We start from the raw sequence: 20,180 nt of genomic DNA, 5'->3' as shown, positions 1-20,180 counted from the left end.
CACGAAGTCTGTGCCTTTGGGTGTTAGTCTCTCCTACCAATAGAAACATCTTCCCAACATCCATGTTATCCAGGCCATTCAGTATTCTGTAAGTTTCCATTAGATTCCCCCCCTCATCCTTCTAAACTCTAAGTATAGACCCAGAATCCTGAAACATTCCTCATACGTTAAGCTTTTCATTCTTGGGACCTTTCTCATGAATCTTTTTTGAACCCGTTCCAGGGCCAGTCCATCCTTCCTGAGATATGGGCCCTAAAACTGCACTCAATACTCCAAAGGTAGTATATAGAGTACCTAGACAACACTCAACACCAACGCATAGTAGCAATAGTATGTACCATCTACAAGGTATCCTGCAGAAATTCACTGAGTCGTCTGAGACAAGCATCTTCCAAACCAATAACCATTACCATCTGAAAGGAATACCACCACCTGAGATTTCCTCTCCAAGGCATTCATCGTTCTGACTTGGGAATATATTGACTGTCACTGGCCACAATCTTGGAACCCCATCCACTATTTTGCATTGTGGGTCTACCTAAACCCCATGGACTGTCCCAGTTCAAGAACACCACCCTGCACCACTTACTTAAAGGCAAATAATGCTGGCCCAGCCATATCTGCTGACTGAACAAAAGTCCATCAGCAGAACCTGTGGAAAGACCAACAAGGCAGAAACGACCCTCTCGTCAAAACCTTCACATCTGACCTGATACTAAGTGTAGGGAAAACAGTGTGAGCTAGTAAGAACCTTAAAAATAGTTGCAGATAAAGTTTTGTTTTGGAAAACTAAGCAAAGGAGCATGCATTGTGTTTCTAGAAATTGGTCATTTTGCTCACAAAAAGAAACCTTTACCATTTATACCCTTAAGTCACATGTCACTGTGTAGCGATGGATCTAATTGATTGGGACATAATACAACATGCTAAATACTTCAACAACCTATAAAATTAAGAAAATATCTACAAAAGTTTAAGCTTTCATAAAGAGAATAAAACAGCATTGATGCACTGGAGGATTAAAAGCTTTAAAGTCAGAACTTGTCTACTGTGCATTCCTAAAGTTGGGCCTCCGTCTGCAGATTGCTGCATTGTTTCTTGACTATCCTTTTTAGATTCTGTTTGATGGTTTGGCTGGGGTATTAAAAATCTGTTTTATTTGGTAATTATCATTTTTGTTCATCAAAATACAAAAGAAGAGTAAAGAGATCAAGGGTGAATCTGATGACATGGTGTCGAATTTGAGAGGACAATTGTTACGACACAGCGGTGAATCCTTCTGCTAATTAAACCCAACACCCAGAAAAGCTCCCCTCACCTTGCAATCTGTTGAAGTATGAGTGACAGAGACAAATTCCACTATTTAAAGAAAAATATCAAATTTTTCTTTAATTCTAAAAGTGAACAGTAAACAACAACTATTTACAATTCTAAGCCTCCTTTCTCCAACTCTATGATAATATACCAATCCAATAAAAGCCCCCATTAAAATTACATCACTTAATTTTCAAAACCACCCAGCAGCTGTCGTCATCAGTGTCTGACTTTTCAGCTACAGATCTCCCTGGGTAATTTTCGGTCTTTTGCTGCAAAGATGTTTCATATGAAAGAGGTACCTTTTGATAGTGTTTTGAATGGTAGCCTTTCTTGATCGCCATTTGTCACACTCTCTGGCTTGAATTGCTGATCTGATGGTAGCCAGTAGAGTAATGTAGAAAACCCACTTTACACAGTGTTTCTAGATTTGGTCATACTCTCCTTTATCTACCTATTAAAACAGATGTATCAAATCAAAGACTTGGTGAGGGGTAGGCAAGGTAAACAAGGACAGTAAATGAACATATTAGTTACCTAGGTAACTTATTCGAGATTGTACCTTTTTTAATGTTTGATAGACCAGAAAAACTTAGGGGTATTTTGTAAAGGTTTCAGGTCCCTGGTGATGTCACAGAGCTGTACGTACTGAGTATAAATAGAAAAGTGTGGGCAGAGTTAGAACACACTGGAAGAAGACTGCAATAATCTAGACTGAATTGGTCTCTGGCAGACACTGAGAGCACATGGACATAAACAAGCAAAGATTATTGCTTAGTCCTAATCTAATTTGACCATAAATCAGTGCCTATATTCTATTCCTTTTTTTTGTGAAACAGAGATTCTGGATCTCAAATTTATGTTAATGGTAGGTTTGAATGAGAGAAACTAAGCCATGCATAAATAATGCTGAGTTGGGGATGGGTGAGAAAGAAGGTGCAATCAAGATAGGGGACAGTGTTCATGTTCTGAACTAGTCTGAATTCATTATTGAATGCTGAACACCACAAAATGCTTGGACGGAAAATGAAATGTCATTCCTTCAGCTTGTGGTGGCCTTTGTCGGAGCACAGCAGCAGGTCTAGAACAAAAATCTTATGATAAGAAAGTCTGTATCTCTTCTACCATTCACACACTCTTTATCATTTGCTCTGGGCACCCTCAACATCTGTTCCTCCTCTCCCTTTGTCACCAATACAAAAACCATCACTTTCCAGTCAGCCTCACCTTCAATGAAGAGTCCTATTGGACTCAATGTTGCTGAGTATCTCTGGCACTTTTTTTTTCAAATTTCACATCTCCACTATCCTCAATATTTTGCTTTTATTAGTAGTGAATGGAATTTGTTTATTACTGTGGTTTTTTAAAAAAATATCTGTTGCACAAGCATTGTGTAACTAAATGAGCAGATATCTTGCAATTACTGAATATCCTTTAAGTGTTTCATTGTATTAATAACTGGCCTTTCACTTTGAAAGGATTTATTAGGTTTACAAAGATCTTTAAAGAGAGATTATTGAAAGGAACCGTAATTACGGAGTTTCATTTTAGCAGACTAGCATATGACTAGTAATTCAGAAGCGGTAATGGCAAATTCCTAGTAAAAGTCTTTGTTCTATCCATGGTCTTCTGAAAGCCAATTTACCTGTTTTGATCAACATTCTTTATTTTGACCTGAATATTGACCTTTTACAATTACTTCTTTAAACCTGACTTTTTCAGACATCTATACATTTTTCCACAGACCGTTATACTCAATAGGGGAACATTTTCCTTTTGGGAACAGATAGATGAGAATAAATTGTGCTGAAGAAGAATCTCTATTGTTATCTGGCTGGCCTATTCCTCCCAGCAGGAGATATTTTTAATTGAACTGTTCAAAGATCTTATCGCACACTCTGGAACAAGTGAGACTTCTGGCTCAGAAGTAAGGACACTACCACTACCACAAGAGTCTGAGGAGACGATTGCTTTATTCTTCCAGATATCTGGTTAAAGTCAAAGAAAAGGCATTGTAGTGCCTCTTGTCTCAAAGTAGCCTGCCAGCCTAAATTAATCTTGCGTGTAATCACTGTTGACAAACACAAGCCAATTGACATAAAACAGAAAGAAACAAACAGGTAACCTTGCTTGAGGAATAAGTATTTCCCAAAAGATTATAGTGCCTGTTTTTCTCAAAATTATTGCTTTTCACAGGACCTTTCACATCTACCCAAACAGATAAAAGTGGCATCTGTTTAATAGATTTATTCAGAAGGTGGCATCTCTTCCAGTGCAGCAGTCTCTCACAACCGAGGTTTCAGCTTAGATTCTGTGGTCATGTCCTGCAATGGTTGTTGAAACCACAAAATTCTAGGCCAGGAGTTAAAGTGCTACTGTACTGAAACAGACTGATGATCAACAATGAAGACAAAAATCAAACCAGATAGGAATAGCGGAAAGAGATCCATTAGTTGGATATTGACCTTTTAAAAAATGACTTTCAGAGCCCTAAGCTAAGTCAGTATTTCCATGTAATCATGTGATTTCATCTAAATGACTAGTAAACTCCCCTACCTTCCCCTTCCCCTAGGGAGATCATTACTAAATTGGTTTAGAAACCAGCAAGCAAGGTCCAGAAGCAAGTTCATTCAGACAGAAACTGGCCAAGAGAGAAAAAAGTCTTTACAGCAGTGGGAATGAGTTTGTCTCCATAACAGCCAGTGAAGAAGGGGAAAAATCGTGTGTTGCTGAGAAAAAGCCCAGCAGCAGAAGGCCCTAAAAGAGTAAGAAGAAAAAAAACATCCTTTCAAGGCTGAAGACCTGAGTTTCAAAGAATCTGACGGTAAAGTGAGCTGAATTAGCAACTTGTTTAAGTGTCACAAGAGGAGAATTTAATAAAATAGCAGAAGGAATGCACAAATTGGAACAAAAACTGGAAACCAAGGTAGGCAAGCAGGAGCTGGTATAATCCTTCAGGACTGGAGGAGGATTACACTGGAAACATTGACTTCTCCACCTCAAAACACAACCCAGTTACAAACATTTGCAACCGACAAAAGCTCTAATGCGGAGACAGTGACCGTATACTAAAATGTGTGTCTGTAAGATTGTTATTGGGGTAAAATGGTTGCACCTTTCTTCTGGATATTTGAAATAGGACTGCTTCAAATTGTTCTTGTATAATGTAACACAGTTCGTGTTCATGTGTATGAACTTTTTTTTTAACAAAAGTGTATTTTCATGCTCTAGCTTCCTATTGCAAATATGTTCCGTGACTGACTTCCAGAGTGGACAAAGTGGAAATAGATCACTAGTTTATCAAGCCAGTTTTCAGTCTGGTATCTTATCTAGTATTACTATCAGATGGGATTATGACAATATCATGAAATCAGACTGGGATAGAGAGCAATTTGGCTTTTATCCTTTCATATGTTTGTTACCTGGTGTAATGTCATACCATACAAACCAGGATAGTACTTAATATTGTGTTACTGTGAACTGATCATAGCTGGAGTGACAGCACACCATAACAGCCTCTGCATGTAAGTTAAAAGAAACTTGTTCCAGCTTTTCAAATATCTCATGACTTCTAATAGATTGTGATTTTTGGTTGAGGACCGCACCAGTGTGAGCTGTAATCCAACTAAGGGGCAAAAAGCTAATGGACACTCCCTCTCAGAAAAATAAGTTAGCTGAATTGAAACCATATCCCAGCACGAGAAGCATCCTTGGCATAAATTGAATGAAATAGGGGGATAAAACATTGTAAAATCTCAAATGCTGTATAAATCCACAGTTTAGTATTTGATTGCATTTCAGTTTTATATCCAACAAGCATTTCAGAATCTGATCATTAAACAATCCCTCTTTATTGTAACAAAATTGGAAAAAAAAATCAGGAATGATGATATGTTGCAATGGCTATATTCATAAGGTATAAACATTTTACAGAAATATGGAACAATCATTACAAGCAATGATGGAAAATTAACATGTTATTAACTGCTATATGGACATTGCCCTTTTTTATTTGCCACCTGTGAAGTCACCATAGCCTTACCAGACCATAGGACTGGGCTCTCATTAGACAGAGAGAAGACTGTTGATAGTTTAACTGGGAGGATGACCATCGTTCAGACAAGGAGACAGGATGAGTTCTCCATGGTAACCTCAGCTGATGAAGAAATTCAACCCATGATGTTGGCATCACTCTATATCACAAAGCAGCCATCCAGCTGAGCTAACCATGATATTTGTACCACTATGTAACTTCTGTTACCAACCAGTTTTACCCAGACTGCATGATTCTAACAAGATGGGGATAGTGATAACATGACGATGGTATTATGCTTCAATTTCTCTTGTTTTGAAGTCATTGGGAAAGAAGCATTTCCCTTTGTTGCACATTTTTGTATTTTATGGATGCAAGAGAGGGTAATGTAAAAAATTGAATCAACAAACCTCTACAACTCAACAAACTCTTTTTAAAAATAAATTAAAAATTAAATCTGTAGTTATCTTGTTAGATTGAAAGTGAGCTAAAGTTTATTATACTAAAAAAAAAAATCATTTTTGATCAAGGATAGAAAAAAATACAAATAGCTTCCTTAATAGAAGTGAAATGAAACAAAGCTGGTTTATCTAAAGTGCAGTAAACACTAGCTGAAATGAGATATTTTTTTAAAAAAAAACTTATTCTACTAACTTGATGGATTCTTTGTTAATATTCCCATTTGAATTACTTGATCATCACTTGTATCATAGTATTTTCTTTTATGGCAAATGTGTGGTTACAGGGATTGTGTGGGGCGATTGGGATGCTCTTTGAAAGAAGCACAGACTTTAAGGACCGAGTGACCTGTATCTGTACTGTAGGGATTCGGATTCTTTTGAGATCTTAGTCATGCAGATGCAGATCACTCAAGACAGTGTTTACTTAAATTACTGGCTCCTTACAAATGGCTTAATACTTTGCACCACAGAGACTGAATTTGTTTCTACAGGGGAAAAAAGCATATCAGTTTTTTTTTTGAAATAGCTGAAACAGCACTGGATGAATAAAGCTACAGAATACTGATGTGAAAATAATCTCTTAATGCAGTGTCTTTGGAAAATGCACATGAAGTCTTAGACCTAAATTCATAGATTTTCCCCTCAGGTGATAACTGTTCACCCAATAAATTAGTGATTTAAATTATTAATATTAAGAAACCAAGACAGCGAGTATCCCATTTCAAAGTTATAAACTTGTCTTAGAGGACAATTTAGTAACCAGAAACTATTTTCGCCACAACTTTGCCTATGAAGAACTTGATAGAAATTTGTGTAATTCTCAACTGGAGTCATAAAAGGTTCTTGTTCTATTATAAAAGTCAGTAATTTATTCAAATGTGACACATAACAGACATTACTAAGAACATGTCCCAAACAGTATTTAATATATCCCCTTTCAATGTTCCCCAAATGTAGCTAATAAGCCTACAAATATAAAGATGAATTGGAATTACACTACAATATTAGTAACATAAGATACTTTTAATTAAAACAGAGAGAAAGAGAGCCCATCAGTTCCATATGCCATATTTTGTGCTCTCCGGATACCTCAAAGCACTTTGCCCCCAGTTAAGCACCTCTAATGTGGGACAGTTGGCATTAATATACCTGAAAAGAGTCACAAATAGCATTGTGAAGATGACCAATAATCTGTTAAAATATCAATCCTATTAATTAGCTTCATAGCTGGCACAGCTTTGCTAAAACACTGTTTAATTAAATCACCAAATTGATTGGTTGGTGACAAGCAAGCTTGAAATATAGCACAAGATTTAGACTAATGGATGTCATAATCTATTCTGTATAGTTTGAACTACATAAGGCACCTACCTTGCATAAGTGTCAAGTAAATATTGGCCAACACCACTGTGGGAATTACCTTTAAACCTAGATTGCAAAAATGCTCACAGATCCAAAGTTTGTTTCCTCGAGGTTAAAGTTGAGGATTGCTGGGAAGACATTGTTGAAGCTTTTCATCTCGTACTCATCAGGCCAATATGCAAGGAATACAAGTGTAATTGAATTTTTTTTTTTTTACAGTAATACTCAAGTTCAGTATTATTGAAGAATTATTAGGTTACAGTTGCTACTGAACCTCACCTTGGTGGAATGCCTCAAGTTAATAGAGCATATCACCACTAAGGTTAGGAAGATCACACCAATAAACTCAAACACTTATGGTGAATTCCATTGATCACCCTGACATCTACTGTTAGCCTAAAAAGACAACTATTGCTCATCAGTTGTAAGATGATTAAAGATAGATTTGTTATCTTTCAAGTTTTGGTCTGCTGTCTATAATGGATACTAACATCAACAATACAATGATTTCCCAGCAATCCTCAACTTTCTTCTCAAAGCAAGCAACAGACTTTGGATCTATGAGCATTTTTGTAATCTAGGCTTACAGGTAATTCCTAGTGTTGTCAGCCAATATTTATTTGACCCTGAAGGCATATATCTTGCATAAGTAGTGCAAACTATACAAAATAGATTATGATTCCATCATCGTGGTTCAAAATAAATCACCAGAAGTAACAAATTTCTTTTACTGCCTCAGTGAAAGATGTTAACCTACTCAACATATACTTAATGGTAGTATTTGTGGGAGCAAGAGTGATTTATTTTCACACAAGTGGTAGTTGTTTATCACTCCTATCCAATGAAAACATTTAGATACACATCATACATCTAAAATTTAGAACTGATACTTTGTTAAAATGTTATACATTGTTAATGTGTTCATGTAACATACATCTATCTGCTATTTTAATTGCAGCATATGAACCCATTTATAAAATGAGACAATTATACATTTATATAAAATGTAAATGTGTTCTCATATTTAAGATGCTGTCCTATAGAGGTCATGAAGCTCTCAGATATAACTTTATGATGTGTTATGACCATGGGTTTTCTTGCTTCATTCCTGGTGTGGCAAGTCTTCCAAAGTACTGAACATACTCTTGATAGTGCTTTTCCACATTCAAACATTTTCTTTAAGGATAACCTATGGAGTATGCATCTGCCTGAATTTCTGCACCTCTGCATCGATGGTGATTTGAACATTCAGTATGTCGTTCGACACAGTGCTTCCCACATGGTATTCTCCTGGTCTCTGGAGATTTCTTGTGGGTGTTGTTGCAGCGATGAACCAGAACTGGCTCTTTACTTTCTGATTTACTCTTTAGAAGTCGCTGTAGAATTTCCTTATCAGATCTTTCCCTTTTGAAATCATCCTCATAAATCTTGAGCTAAAAAGCAATGAGGCACAGAGTTAGAATGATATCATAGCATAGTGTTTAATTTCAATTAACCCCTTTTTAAAAAATACATAAAGCCTACCAACTTTTTGAATCTACCTGTTCAGGGATGCTATTACACACCTCTGGAGCAGGTGGTACTCAAACCCAACTCTCTTGATCCAGTGGTAGGGACGCTATCTCTGCACCACAAGAGGACCCTTTTATCCCCTTTTCCTCTAAGCACCTGGGCATCAATCTCACTAACAATACTCTCACCCTGATACCAGGGATAAAATGTACAAATAAGAAACTAGCATTCAGAAAAATGTTTGATTCTGAAATCTTAAGACAGGATTGTAGTCTTTATTCCTTGAATGACATGACCACTGATGTGTGAAAAATGTAGAGCCCAAAAACTATTCTACAACAGCGGTTACATTCAGTGTGATTCATCAATATCTTTGTACATGTACTCCATCCACACTAAGTTATTACTTCCCATAAAGATAGCCTGGCAAAATATGTTCTTTTGTGGCACTATCCTTAGCAGGTACCAAGCCAAAGCAAAATAATAAACAGTCTACGAAATACTCCTCAAAGGTTGCAGCTGTGGTTCAGTGGGTAGCACTCTTGCCTTTGAATCAGAGCAGTGTGTTCAAGTCTTTCTTCAGCTAAACCTCAGCATATTTTTTAGGAGCAGCACAATGAGGCAACAGCACTAACCACTGGGCCACAGTGCCGTGGACCCAAATTCAATTCTAGCCACTGCTGACTGTCTTTGTGGAGTTTGCATATTGTGTTTTTGAGGGCTTCCTCCCTCAGTCCAAAGATGTGCAGGTTAGATGGATTAGCTATGCTAGTCCAGAGTTGTGTAAACTAGACACGTGGTAAATGTGAGGTGACAGGGATAGTATGAAGGTGCTGGGATGCTCTTTGGAGAGCTAGTTTGGACTCAGTGGACCAAATTACCTCTTTCAGCACCATAGGAATTCTGACTATCGTGTTAAAATGTGCTAGTGTACTGAAGGACTGTCTCAGAGAAGCAATTGTGCATTATTCATCTCTTGGAAAGTACTATTATCTACATCTTGTGAAATATAATGTTCTTCTTTTTGTATTTAGCATAGCGGAAGTCACTCTGATGTACAGCAAGGAAACAGTCCCTTTGATCCAACTCGTCCATGCGGACCAGATATCCTAACCTAATCTACTCCCATTTGCCAGCATTTGGCCCATATCCCTCTAAACACTTTCTATTCATATACCCATCCAGATGCCTTTTAAATGTTGTAATTGTACTAGCCTCCACCAGTGCTTTTCATTTATGTGAATGATTTGGATGTGAACATACTAACCATATGGTGTAAGTTTGCCGATGACACTAAAATTAGAGGTCCAGTGGACATTGAAGAAGATCACCTCAGATCTTTTGGTAACTCATTCTATACACATCTCACCCTGTGTGGAAAAAGTTGCCCCTTAGATCTCATATCTTTTCCCTCTCAAGCTAAACTTATGCCCTCTAGTTCTGGACTCCTCCACCCCCAGGGAAATACCTTATCTATTTATCCTATCCATGCCCCTCATGATTTTATAAACCTTTCTAAGGTTACCCCTCAGCCTTCAATGCTCAAGGGAAAACAGTCTCAGCCTGTTCAGCCTCTCCCCATTGCTCAAATCCTCCAATCCTGACAACATCCTTGGAAAGGGTTCAGAAAAGATTTACAAGTTTCACAACATCCTTTGGATAGGAAGGAGACCAGAATTGCACACAATATTCTAACAGTGGCCTAACCAATGTCCTGTACAGTCGCAACATGACCTCCCAACTCCTGTACTCAATACTCTGACCAATAAAAGGAAGGCATACCAAATGCTGTCTTCACTATCATATTGATCTGCGACTCTACTTTCAAGGAATTATGAATGTGCAATCCAAGGTCTCTTTTTGTTCAGCACTGGGTGGCACAGTGGCTAGCACAGTACCAGGGTCCCAGGTTCGATTCCAGCCTTCGACGACTGTCTGTGTAGAGCTTGCAAATTCTCCTAGTGTCTGTGTAGGTTTCCTCCTACAGTCCAAAGATGTGCAGGTCAGGTGAATTGGCCATGCTAAACTTCCTATAGTGTTAGGTGCATTAGTCAGAGGGAAATGGGTCTGGGTGGGTTACTCTTCAGAGGGCAGTGTGAACTTGCTGGGCTGAAGGGCCTGTTTCCATACTATAGGGAGAATCTAATCAAACACTCCCTAAGACCTTTATCATTAAGTGGATAATTCCTGCTCAGAATTGTTTTTCCAAAATGCAGCACCTTGCATTATCTAAATTAAACTCCATCTGCCACTTCTCAGCTCATTAACCCACCTGGTTAAGATCCCATTGTGCTCTGAGGTGATCTTCTTCAATGTCCACTAGACCTCTAATTTTAGTGTCATCTGCAAACTTACTAACCATACAGTTTATGTGAATGATTTGGATGTGAACATACATGACAAAAGCACTGGATCCAGCACCAATCCTTGTGGATCACAGGCCTCCAGTCTGAAAAACACCCTCAACTAGCACCTTGTTGTCTTTTATCTTTGAACCAGTTTTGTATCCAAATGGCCAGTTCTCCCTGTATTCCATGAGATCTAACCTTGCTAACCAGTCTCCCACATAGATCACTTCTACCATTCTGCCCTCTTCAGTCCGGAGTTTTTGAAGTAGTAACAATCAAGTTTGTGACACATGATTTCTCATGCACAAGGCAAGGACTGATTAAAGAATCAACATGGCATTTCCAAATACATGCAAGTCTCGGTCTTTCAGATTTCCCTCCAACAGTGTACCCACCACTGACATCAGGCTCACCAGTCTATAGTTCCCTGGCTTCTCCTGACCTCCTTTTGTTAAACAGTTCAGCATTCGCCAACCTCCCGTCTTCCAGCACCTCATCTGTGACTAATCAATGATACAAATATCTCACTAAGAGTCCCAGAAATCACTTCTCTGGCTTCCCAGAGTTCTAGGGTAGACCTAAGAGGTAAAAACAATGACTGCAGATGCTGGAAACCAGATTCTGGATTAGTAGTGCTAGAATGGTACAGCAGTTCAGGCAACATCCAAGTAGCTTCGAAATCGACGTTTTGGGCAAAAGCCCTTCTTCATCAGGAATGAAGGGCTTTTGCCCGAAACGTCAATTTTGAAGCTACTTGGATGCTGCCTGAACTGCTGTGCTCTTCCAGCACCACTAATCCAGAATCTAGGGTAGACCTGTTCAAGTCCTGGGGATTTATCCCCTTTCAAATTTTGCACAAGAGGTTATCTGAGGCCATGGTGACTTTCAACAAAGTAACAGAAATTGATTCCACTTCCCCCTTTGATGCTTGTACCCCTGCAAGTTTATTCCTTCAAGTTATCATCCAATCTCCATCAGAACTGTTTTCATTTCTACTCATGAACAAAGTGTTCTTTGTGGTGAATTAATTATTCAAGTTACCTGGGAGAAATGCTAAAAGGGCAAGGAGAATGATGGGAATATGGAGAATCATCTTTTGAAAATCCTTCTTGATATTGTTTAGGTGCCACTAATGTTATATTACTGAGGGGCCAGTAAAAAGGGTCCTGCCCAGCTTGATGGGGTAGGCTGCAATAATATTCTATTGTTTCACTTTAAAACCTTTTATCAGAAGTTCTAATTCCAATGGGAATACAGCACTATTTTATTAAGTGAGGGGATGGAAGGGGAGTGGAAACTAATTATCAGTCACTTGGCTAAGACAGAGGAGGCAGGAGAGGATACCTCTGAGGTTACATCAAAACATCTGAAATTTCTTTTGTGCTTCTCAATAAATTCCAATGTCTGGGACATTTGATTAAAAGAAAAAAGTACATAAAAGGTTTCCAATTATGCAATTCTTTCTCCTGGAGTTACATTACACCTCATGACTGTAAAGTGATATTTCTTGTTTCCACAGTTTTGATTCATCATAATTGTAGTTTGTGAAACAACCCACCCACTTGGACATGTGACATTTACTGTAATGCAGTCATAGGGAATCATAAGTGTCCAGCTGTCCTATAGTGTAGTGTAATTAACAGGGACTAGGTCTATTGCAAAACAAGTTAAGCATCAAGCCATGCTACCCTGATGCACTACGTAACATAATCGCAAGTAACAACTTTGCTATAGATAGGCTGTGAATTTTACAGTCCAAAGCCCTACTAATCAGAATAGCTGATCGGCTGCCTCTTAATCTGGCCTACGTTACAGTGAATGTCATCTAGGTAGGTGTCTTGTGGTGTAGTGTCAGTACTAGTGCCCCTACCACTGGCACAGAAGGTCTGGGTCAAAAATCCCACCTTCCTTGGAGGGATATGATATGTCTGAACAAGTTTAAATTCAGCCACTAGTCATTTGACAGCAATTTTTATTTAGTTTGAAAACTAGTTTAATATCACGTGTAGATGGATTGCCTTTATCAAAAAAGGATCTTAAATGATTTAAGCAGAAACAAAATCCATGAACTAACTCCTCATGCCTTCAATGGAGTGTAAGCTCAGTTTAATGCAGAACTTGGAATGGGGAAACAATTCCTCAAACTGTACTGGTGATAAAGAAATATTGCTTTCTTGCCAAACAGTGTAACATTGAAATAAATTACTAAGATTAGGAACAAAGCACACGATAATGCGCTTCATAACTTCTTGAAGCAGTTATTCCAACTGGAAAATGCTGATGAGCAGAAAGTTAGAATGAATGCAAGATCAGCTGACTCACTGTTCAAGTTCAGCACTGCTCCCTTGAGGGGGTAACATGGCACTCTAGCCTATATGATCTTGTCATAAAGCTGCACGTATTCCCCTGGTGTTTGTACCCACAGGAATTATATGCTGTCAAGGGTCCCCTCCAGACTAAAAGATCAGAAATGTGTAATTACTAAGTCATAGAGCATAGAAACAGATCCTTCGATCCAACTAGTCCATATGGACTATGTTCCCAAACTAAACTAGTACCACTTGCCTGCATTTGGCCCACATCCTTCATACATTTTCCTATTCCAAAATGGTCTTTTAAACATGGTAAATTCAGCTGGAGTTACAACCAACTACTGTATATATTTTAAATGTGCCTGATGTCCTTAAAACTTTCTCCTCTCACCTTCAAAATATGCTCAGAGTTTGGAAACCCCTGGGGAAGAGACCTTTGCTATTTACCTTATCTGTGCCTCTCACGATTTTAAGTTTCTATAAAAAAGGTCTCCCCTCAACCTCCTACATTCCAGTGAAAAGTCTCAGCCGATTCCTGGCAACATCCTGGTTCAAACAACATTTACCGTCTCCCATTTAATCTCATCCTTCCTATAATGGTGACCAGAACTGCACACAGTACTCTAAGAGGCCGCCTCAATAATTAGTACTTCAATCAATTAATTTCTTCAGTTAATACAGCCTAGTAATTTGAGAGAAAAAAATCCAAAAGGAAAGGCAAGTAGTCAAAAAGGTAAGTGAAATAAAGGGAGACACTTCATCCTCCTTACCCAAGAGCTTAAGTTTGGGTATTTTGTCAGTGTCTGGTTGTAACTATTTTGAGAATTAAAATATTTTGTCTTTCAAAACAGTTGAAGGTTTAGTAAAGCATTTTGGTTTGAATTTCAGCCAAAAAGCAGGAAATGAAAAATTGAAGAGGTGGTCAACTGTACACAGTTGGAAACTGAAGACAGAAGGAGTAGAAGGATTTTAACTGGAGCAGTATAAATTAAAATTCCAAGCAAAAACAAAGAGGAGGGTGCTTCAGGAAAGCAGTCTGAACCAAAACGACTCGTGTCCTACGGAGACATTACTAGCTCAAACTACAGTAAACTTGGTTTACTTAATTCTCAAGCTTTTGAGAAGGCAGAAGTTATTTTTCTCTCTAGTGGTAGAACAGTTGAAGTGGCCAGTTCCAACATTAGCCCTTTGTATGACAGAGTAAGTGCACAAAGTTTGCTGCTACTTGTCGGAAGAAAGTGCCATTCATTCTGAGACAGATTTTTAAAAAAAAAAATCAAGTGCATCTCAGTTAATACCACAGGTATCCAGTTAAGCATGCGATACCCTCAGGAAACAACCTGTAACAGATCTGTGGAATTTGAAAGGCTTAAACTTGCTTGATCATTGGGTACAGACACTTAAATAATTCTCCTGAAGTTTAAAAACTCCATCCCTATCTGAACAGGAAGTGATTGTGTACAGGTACGCAGATACACTGACTATTATCTGATCCACAACCCTTGTTCCAGAAGAAACCATCCCCTGGTCAGCACCTAACCAATTGGAAAAAAAGGGGGAGAGAGAGCAAGCGCGTGCAAGCACGAGACAAAAACTGGGCACCCATGGGAGAGGGGTTAGTATGTGGGTGCCCTCCTCTGGACAGAAAGGGTACTGCTGAGATGTAGAGGTGAGGCAAAGAAACCCCTGTTTTAACTGAAGAAAAAGTAGAGCATTTCCCATGCCAAGTACTGGAGGCTAGGGGAAGAGCTAGTGTGAGTTATAGTGACATGTACATTCCATACAAAAACAAATGGATAATGGTCTCCCATTGCCACAGAACTGGAGGATGATGGTAGCTAATGAGGATCTTTGGTGTTTCCTACCACTGAGCTAACTGATTACCGCAATACTAACAAATTTCATCGACATAAATCTATACTACTTAGGTATAGAAGAGTGAACACACAAGAAGGCTGCTCAATAGCTTAGAGAGACCAGGTTGCACCACCCTAACTCTACTTGCTGTGGAGTGACAGAGGGATGGTACCCAAACTGGCAGCTGTTTGGATGTTAAAGGGGTAAAGAGGTACCATTGCTGCTCAGTGAAAACATAGAATGTTTTAAAATAAAAAGGCAATAATGCAATATCTGGTGTATAGAAAAAAAAAGTGTGGCTGTGAAAGTTGCTGGAGAAAGTTTTGGTTCTCTAGTTTATATCTAGTTATTGAATTCTTGAAAGTTCTGCAAGACACTGATACAAGTCTCCAGTGGTCTAAAGAAGCTATTTGCATGGGCTGATGACTTCAGAAGTCAAGCATGTTATACGGTCAGTGAACAATTCAATATCCCCTGACTGAAAATTTAGCAACCATCATTTGGAACTGCTCAAGTGAACCAGACAGTTAAAAATAACTTTTAAGAAAAATGTTGTAACTATTTAACCTTAGTGTGGGCAGTGATCAAGAGGATTCAGTTTAAAAATCAGATATTAAATTGTTTTGTTTTTAAGCTTATCTCTGCTAAAGTTACAGTTCAAAAAAGTTAAGCCTGGTGTCTGATATTGGTTATTCATTCAAAGGCTGGTCAAGAAGAATTGGGCAAATGAGGGTCACCAAATTTTTTAGTTTCTCAATCTCCAGCATTAGCAAGTCTATCTGACTGTTGTACAGAGCCCTCCTGTGTTAACAAACAGAACTTCAAATAAGAGTCTTCAGGGGAAAAAAAAACAGGGCAGAGGAAAGCAGCAAAAATGAAAAAAAATTTGTTTCTGTACTTCTACAATCATTGCCTTGATAAGGGAAACGCTTTATATGATCTTTTACAGCAAGGTGATTTCAACCATCTGTTCCATACTAGTACTCTTGCATAATCATTGGAGGCAGCCTGAGAATCTCCATTAACACTTAGTAAGATCTCCACTATGAAGAAAGAAAACCTGTCAAGTGTTAGAAGCATTCTGAAATACTTCCTGTGAAGTTATTAGACTTGATGAGAAATCAGCTAAGGTAGTTGCTAAGCCTGCGCTCAGCACAAACCATCTTCCAAAACTTGCTGCTCTGGGTGTGGTCAAATTCTCTGGTGGCTACACATTTGCAAGCACACCATTTAGACTAAGAAAGCTAGCTACCAAATCTGTCCTTATTGCTTTCAAAAAAGAATGCAGAGAAACAATTTTTTTAAAAAAGGACCACAACAAGCATGAAAGCAAACATTTCTGCTCTGCAAATCATTTTGATTACATCAATAGGATTGTTTTGAGCAATTAATGTCCTTTTGCAAGTATTTCATTATCATCATTTATACTTAAAACAGCTATGCTCTATTCAATAGTATCCCAGTAATAGAAACTGGAAGCTATTTGCAAACTACACAATCTTACATTTAAGACTAATTTTCCTCCCCACTAATCAAAATAATTTAGTCATTTTGAATTATTGCACTCCCCAAAACTACCTCAACCTGCTTTATACACAGAGCCTTTACAACATGAAATAAATCAAACAATTTTGTGGTTACACACCAAGTTAAGTACCAATAGTCTACATAAGGACAGAAGCAAGGTTGCATATGCCACCTTGAAAAAGCTGGAAAACAGATTTAGGGAAGTAACTCATGAGTTTATGAACAAGGAGTTTGATTTCTGTCATCAATGGAGGTTGCATGAAGACACAGGACTAATCCTAAACTCAGGGCGATGAGCTATGAAAAAAAAAAGGACAGAAACAAAATGTTTAAGAACTTTGGGATAATAGCTGCTTAAAGTGGATGATTCTCTGGGGAAGGGCTTGTTTTCTAAGAAACAGGTCAACTTATTTTTGTCTTCAAAATCTGATTGCAAGGAGAAAAAAAAATGTTTTTTAACAAACCAGGATGTACCACAATGTCTGAATAAGAGTTCACAATATGTATTTCATTCCTTGCTGTGAAACCATGTAGATATGGGTTCCTTCAATCTGCACATGATCAGGAGCGTGAACAGGTTGGAACTAGATATTAGTCTGAGAGAAATAGATGCAGAAAAAGACAGAAGTATGTGCTGATGTTACCACCAGAAGTAACTGTCAGTTCTCTTCAGTTTAAAATTTAAAAACTGTTTAAAATTTTAAGAAAACCAGTTGTCTTTCCTGCAGCAGTTACTATGAGCCACAACTTTTGATCTGATAAATCCAACATTTTCCAGGTAAGTCAGTTGCTCTGTACTTGTTACTAGTTAGTAGAAGCTTCCAGAGGAAGATAATTGAAGGCAAAGGACCTAACTAGTTGAAATCAGATCATGAACATCAATTGGGAAGCAAAGATCACCAAGACGTTTATGTACAAGGGGGAAGGGTTTATGAAGTGGATCAGCTTTATTTAGTAATGTCATACAGAATGCTTAAAATTTACTTGTAGTTCTAGTCTAATTAATTATTTAGAATAAATAATTGTTTAATATAGAAACCTGATTCCATGCTATCAATTTCAGTCTGAAAAGATGATAAATTGGGGTCCTATGCATAAAATTTTCCAAAAATGTTTTGGAAAGACTCCAGTAGGGAGTCACTTTGTGGTATACTACCATTGTTTATTTTAAACAGATGCATGCTGTAAGCAACTGGAAAACACCGTGTGCCTTTCACTTGTTATATTGTTCTTTGAAATAATGTGAGGCTTCTGCCCGCAACAGAGTCGTCGGAAAGCACAGGACTGTAGGGGTACAAAATACTAAGCAGATTATTTTTAAAAGTAGACCAAAAAAACTTAGGTGAGCAATGAGATCAAAGGATTATATGATTGGAGGGAGATTATAGATCAGGCTTGACAGGTGATTGGGACGTGAAATTTAGGAGTTAAACTTGTTCTCCAAAACTGTCTATCAAAAGATGAAGGGTCCTCCGGAAGAGCTTTAGAACGTTTTGGCTGGAATAACAGCAGCACGAACATTGTGTAACAGGCAAACTGAGGCAGAAACAAAATCAAGTGATATTACTAAAATTGGAGAAGGTTTTGGTAATGATACACATATGGTTGAAAACTCATGCAAGGTCACAAACGATACCAAACTAGTATTAAAAAAATGTAGCTAACCTGCTGTTGAAGAAGATTCATTTGCAAATACATTTCTTCAGTTTTCTTCCTCAGCTTCTCATTTTCTGCTTGAGTACGCTGTCGGTCTTTGCGTTCTGTCTTATAGTCTGATTCATAAAGCTTGGTCTACATTTCAGAAAATTAGGATTCTCATTTTATAGTAATTGGAGATGAAATCACGATTAATTTGTCAGTTATCAAAGGTCAACAAATGCAAGATGCACAGGCACTTTAAAAAAAAACAGTCCTAATGTAGTATGAAGTTCACCCATTTCTTAGGCGAAAAACTGAGGACTGCAGATGCTGGAATCTAAACTACACATTTCTTGCCAGACTGGGGAAAACAAAAGTAGTAATATCCAGAACCTCCACCCAGATCTGAAAGATCTTTTGACTCTTTTCTGATCAAAATCACTGGACAGGCAAATAAGAGGACTTCATACTGGCTTGAAACCTCCACAAGATTAAGCTGTCACCATGTCTCAGGAAAATTAATGGTAAAAATCAGACCTTAGGCCTGCACATCAAGTAGGTAGATTTTGGGATATCCTTATCTGATTGGATAATTAAAGGTTACTTCATCATAATAGGAGCGGTCTAAAAACTGGGAGAATGAAACAGTTGGCAAGGAAGTAGAAATGGGAGGTTAATTGGCTTCCACACTATCAAAGATCTTTCATGTTGTTCTTTTGCTGGTCTATAAATCATCTAACCTTTCCAACTTCTGATTAAGCAAAGAAAGAAACATCCTAAACACTGGGCAGAATCTTATCAGCAGCTTTGATGGTGGACAGACTCCAATCTACAGGGGACTTATTTTTTCAATAAAAATCTATCACTAACAGAATGTGAACAGTGCTGACTGGACCAATATTTATGACTCATCCCTTGTTGCCTTAGATGTGGTTAGCTGCCAACAAGAACCATTGCAGTCCATTTGCTGCCAGTAGGTCTCCAGCAGTATCAGCCAGTGAGTGAAAACAAAATCAGTGATATAGTCCCACGTCAGTATGGTGAGTGGCTTGAAGGGAAAACCTGGCAGGACCCCTATGACAGTCTGAGCACCAGACCTGGGGAGCAACGAGGCACTCATTATTTAAGTTTTCACTCCCAAACTGAGCGTGTGGACTGTTCTTTTCCACGCTATTAGCCTCATAGCTCAGACTACAAATTGCTTAAAAGATTTCTGTTCTGTTTAAAGGACGGCTTCACCTTGAAGCATCCACACGTTCTCTTGTACATGCAGCAGTGTATATTGGGCTTCAGGTAGGACAGTGGGTGCAGGTACTCCCACTGGCTCAGACACATACATGAATCACCTACCACTTAGTTCAAGGGTGTATCTTGAGGCAATCCAATTGCTAGTGCTCGAGAGGCCATTTGGTCCATCAAGTCTGCACTGGACATCTTAGTTACCACCTCCAATAAAAATATTCTTGTATGTATCCACTGGGGTCTGGGCAAATTGTGATGACTGTAGATACTGGAAAGTCAGTTAATAAAATGTAGAGCTGGAAAAAGCACAGCAGGTCAAGCAGCTTCTGAGGAGCAAGACAGCAGGAAAATCAGTTAAAAAGGTGGAATTGTTGCAAGGTTTGTAGCTCAGGTTGAGGTTTAGGCTGTAGGTTTGATATCCAGACGTTTCATTACCTGGCTAGGTAACATCAGTGGTGACCTCTAAGTGAAGCTGTTGTCTCCTGCTTTCTATTTATATCTTTCTCCTGGATGGGGTTTGTGGTGATGTCATTTCCTGTTTGTTTTCTGAGGGGTTGAGAGATCTAGATACCAT

General features: G+C 38.3%; 1 protein-coding gene and 1 long non-coding RNA gene across 8 annotated transcripts in view; one reads left to right on the top strand and one right to left on the bottom strand.

The window, feature by feature from the left end:
* The first annotated feature begins 3,927 nt into the window (after positions 1 to 3,927).
* Positions 3,928 to 20,180, top strand: part of LOC140495853 (uncharacterized) — a 121,196-nt gene continuing 104,943 nt past the window's right edge. For both annotated transcript variants that reach the window (XR_011964112.1, XR_011964111.1), the window contains exon 1: positions 3,928 to 4,138. This is a non-coding gene — a long non-coding RNA (uncharacterized lncRNA). The remainder of the gene's footprint in view (positions 4,139 to 20,180) is intronic.
* Positions 7,756 to 20,180, bottom strand: part of LOC140495852 (uncharacterized) — a 183,477-nt gene continuing 171,052 nt past the window's right edge. For all 6 annotated transcript variants that reach the window (XM_072595048.1, XM_072595047.1, XM_072595051.1 and 3 more), the window contains exons 7-8: positions 18,392 to 18,517; positions 7,756 to 8,603 (exon numbers count right to left, since the gene is read on the bottom strand). In XM_072595048.1, coding sequence (XP_072451149.1) covers positions 8,349 to 8,603; positions 18,392 to 18,517 — 381 coding nt within the window. In that variant the 3' untranslated portion in view covers positions 7,756 to 8,348. The remainder of the gene's footprint in view (positions 8,604 to 18,391; positions 18,518 to 20,180) is intronic.

This window comes from Chiloscyllium punctatum, chromosome 25, assembly GCF_047496795.1.
Source record: "Chiloscyllium punctatum isolate Juve2018m chromosome 25, sChiPun1.3, whole genome shotgun sequence".
NCBI lineage: Eukaryota > Metazoa > Chordata > Chondrichthyes > Orectolobiformes > Hemiscylliidae > Chiloscyllium > Chiloscyllium punctatum.
The sequence above is the reverse complement of the archived record's forward strand: the minus strand, read 5'-3'. Positions and strand labels throughout refer to the sequence as shown.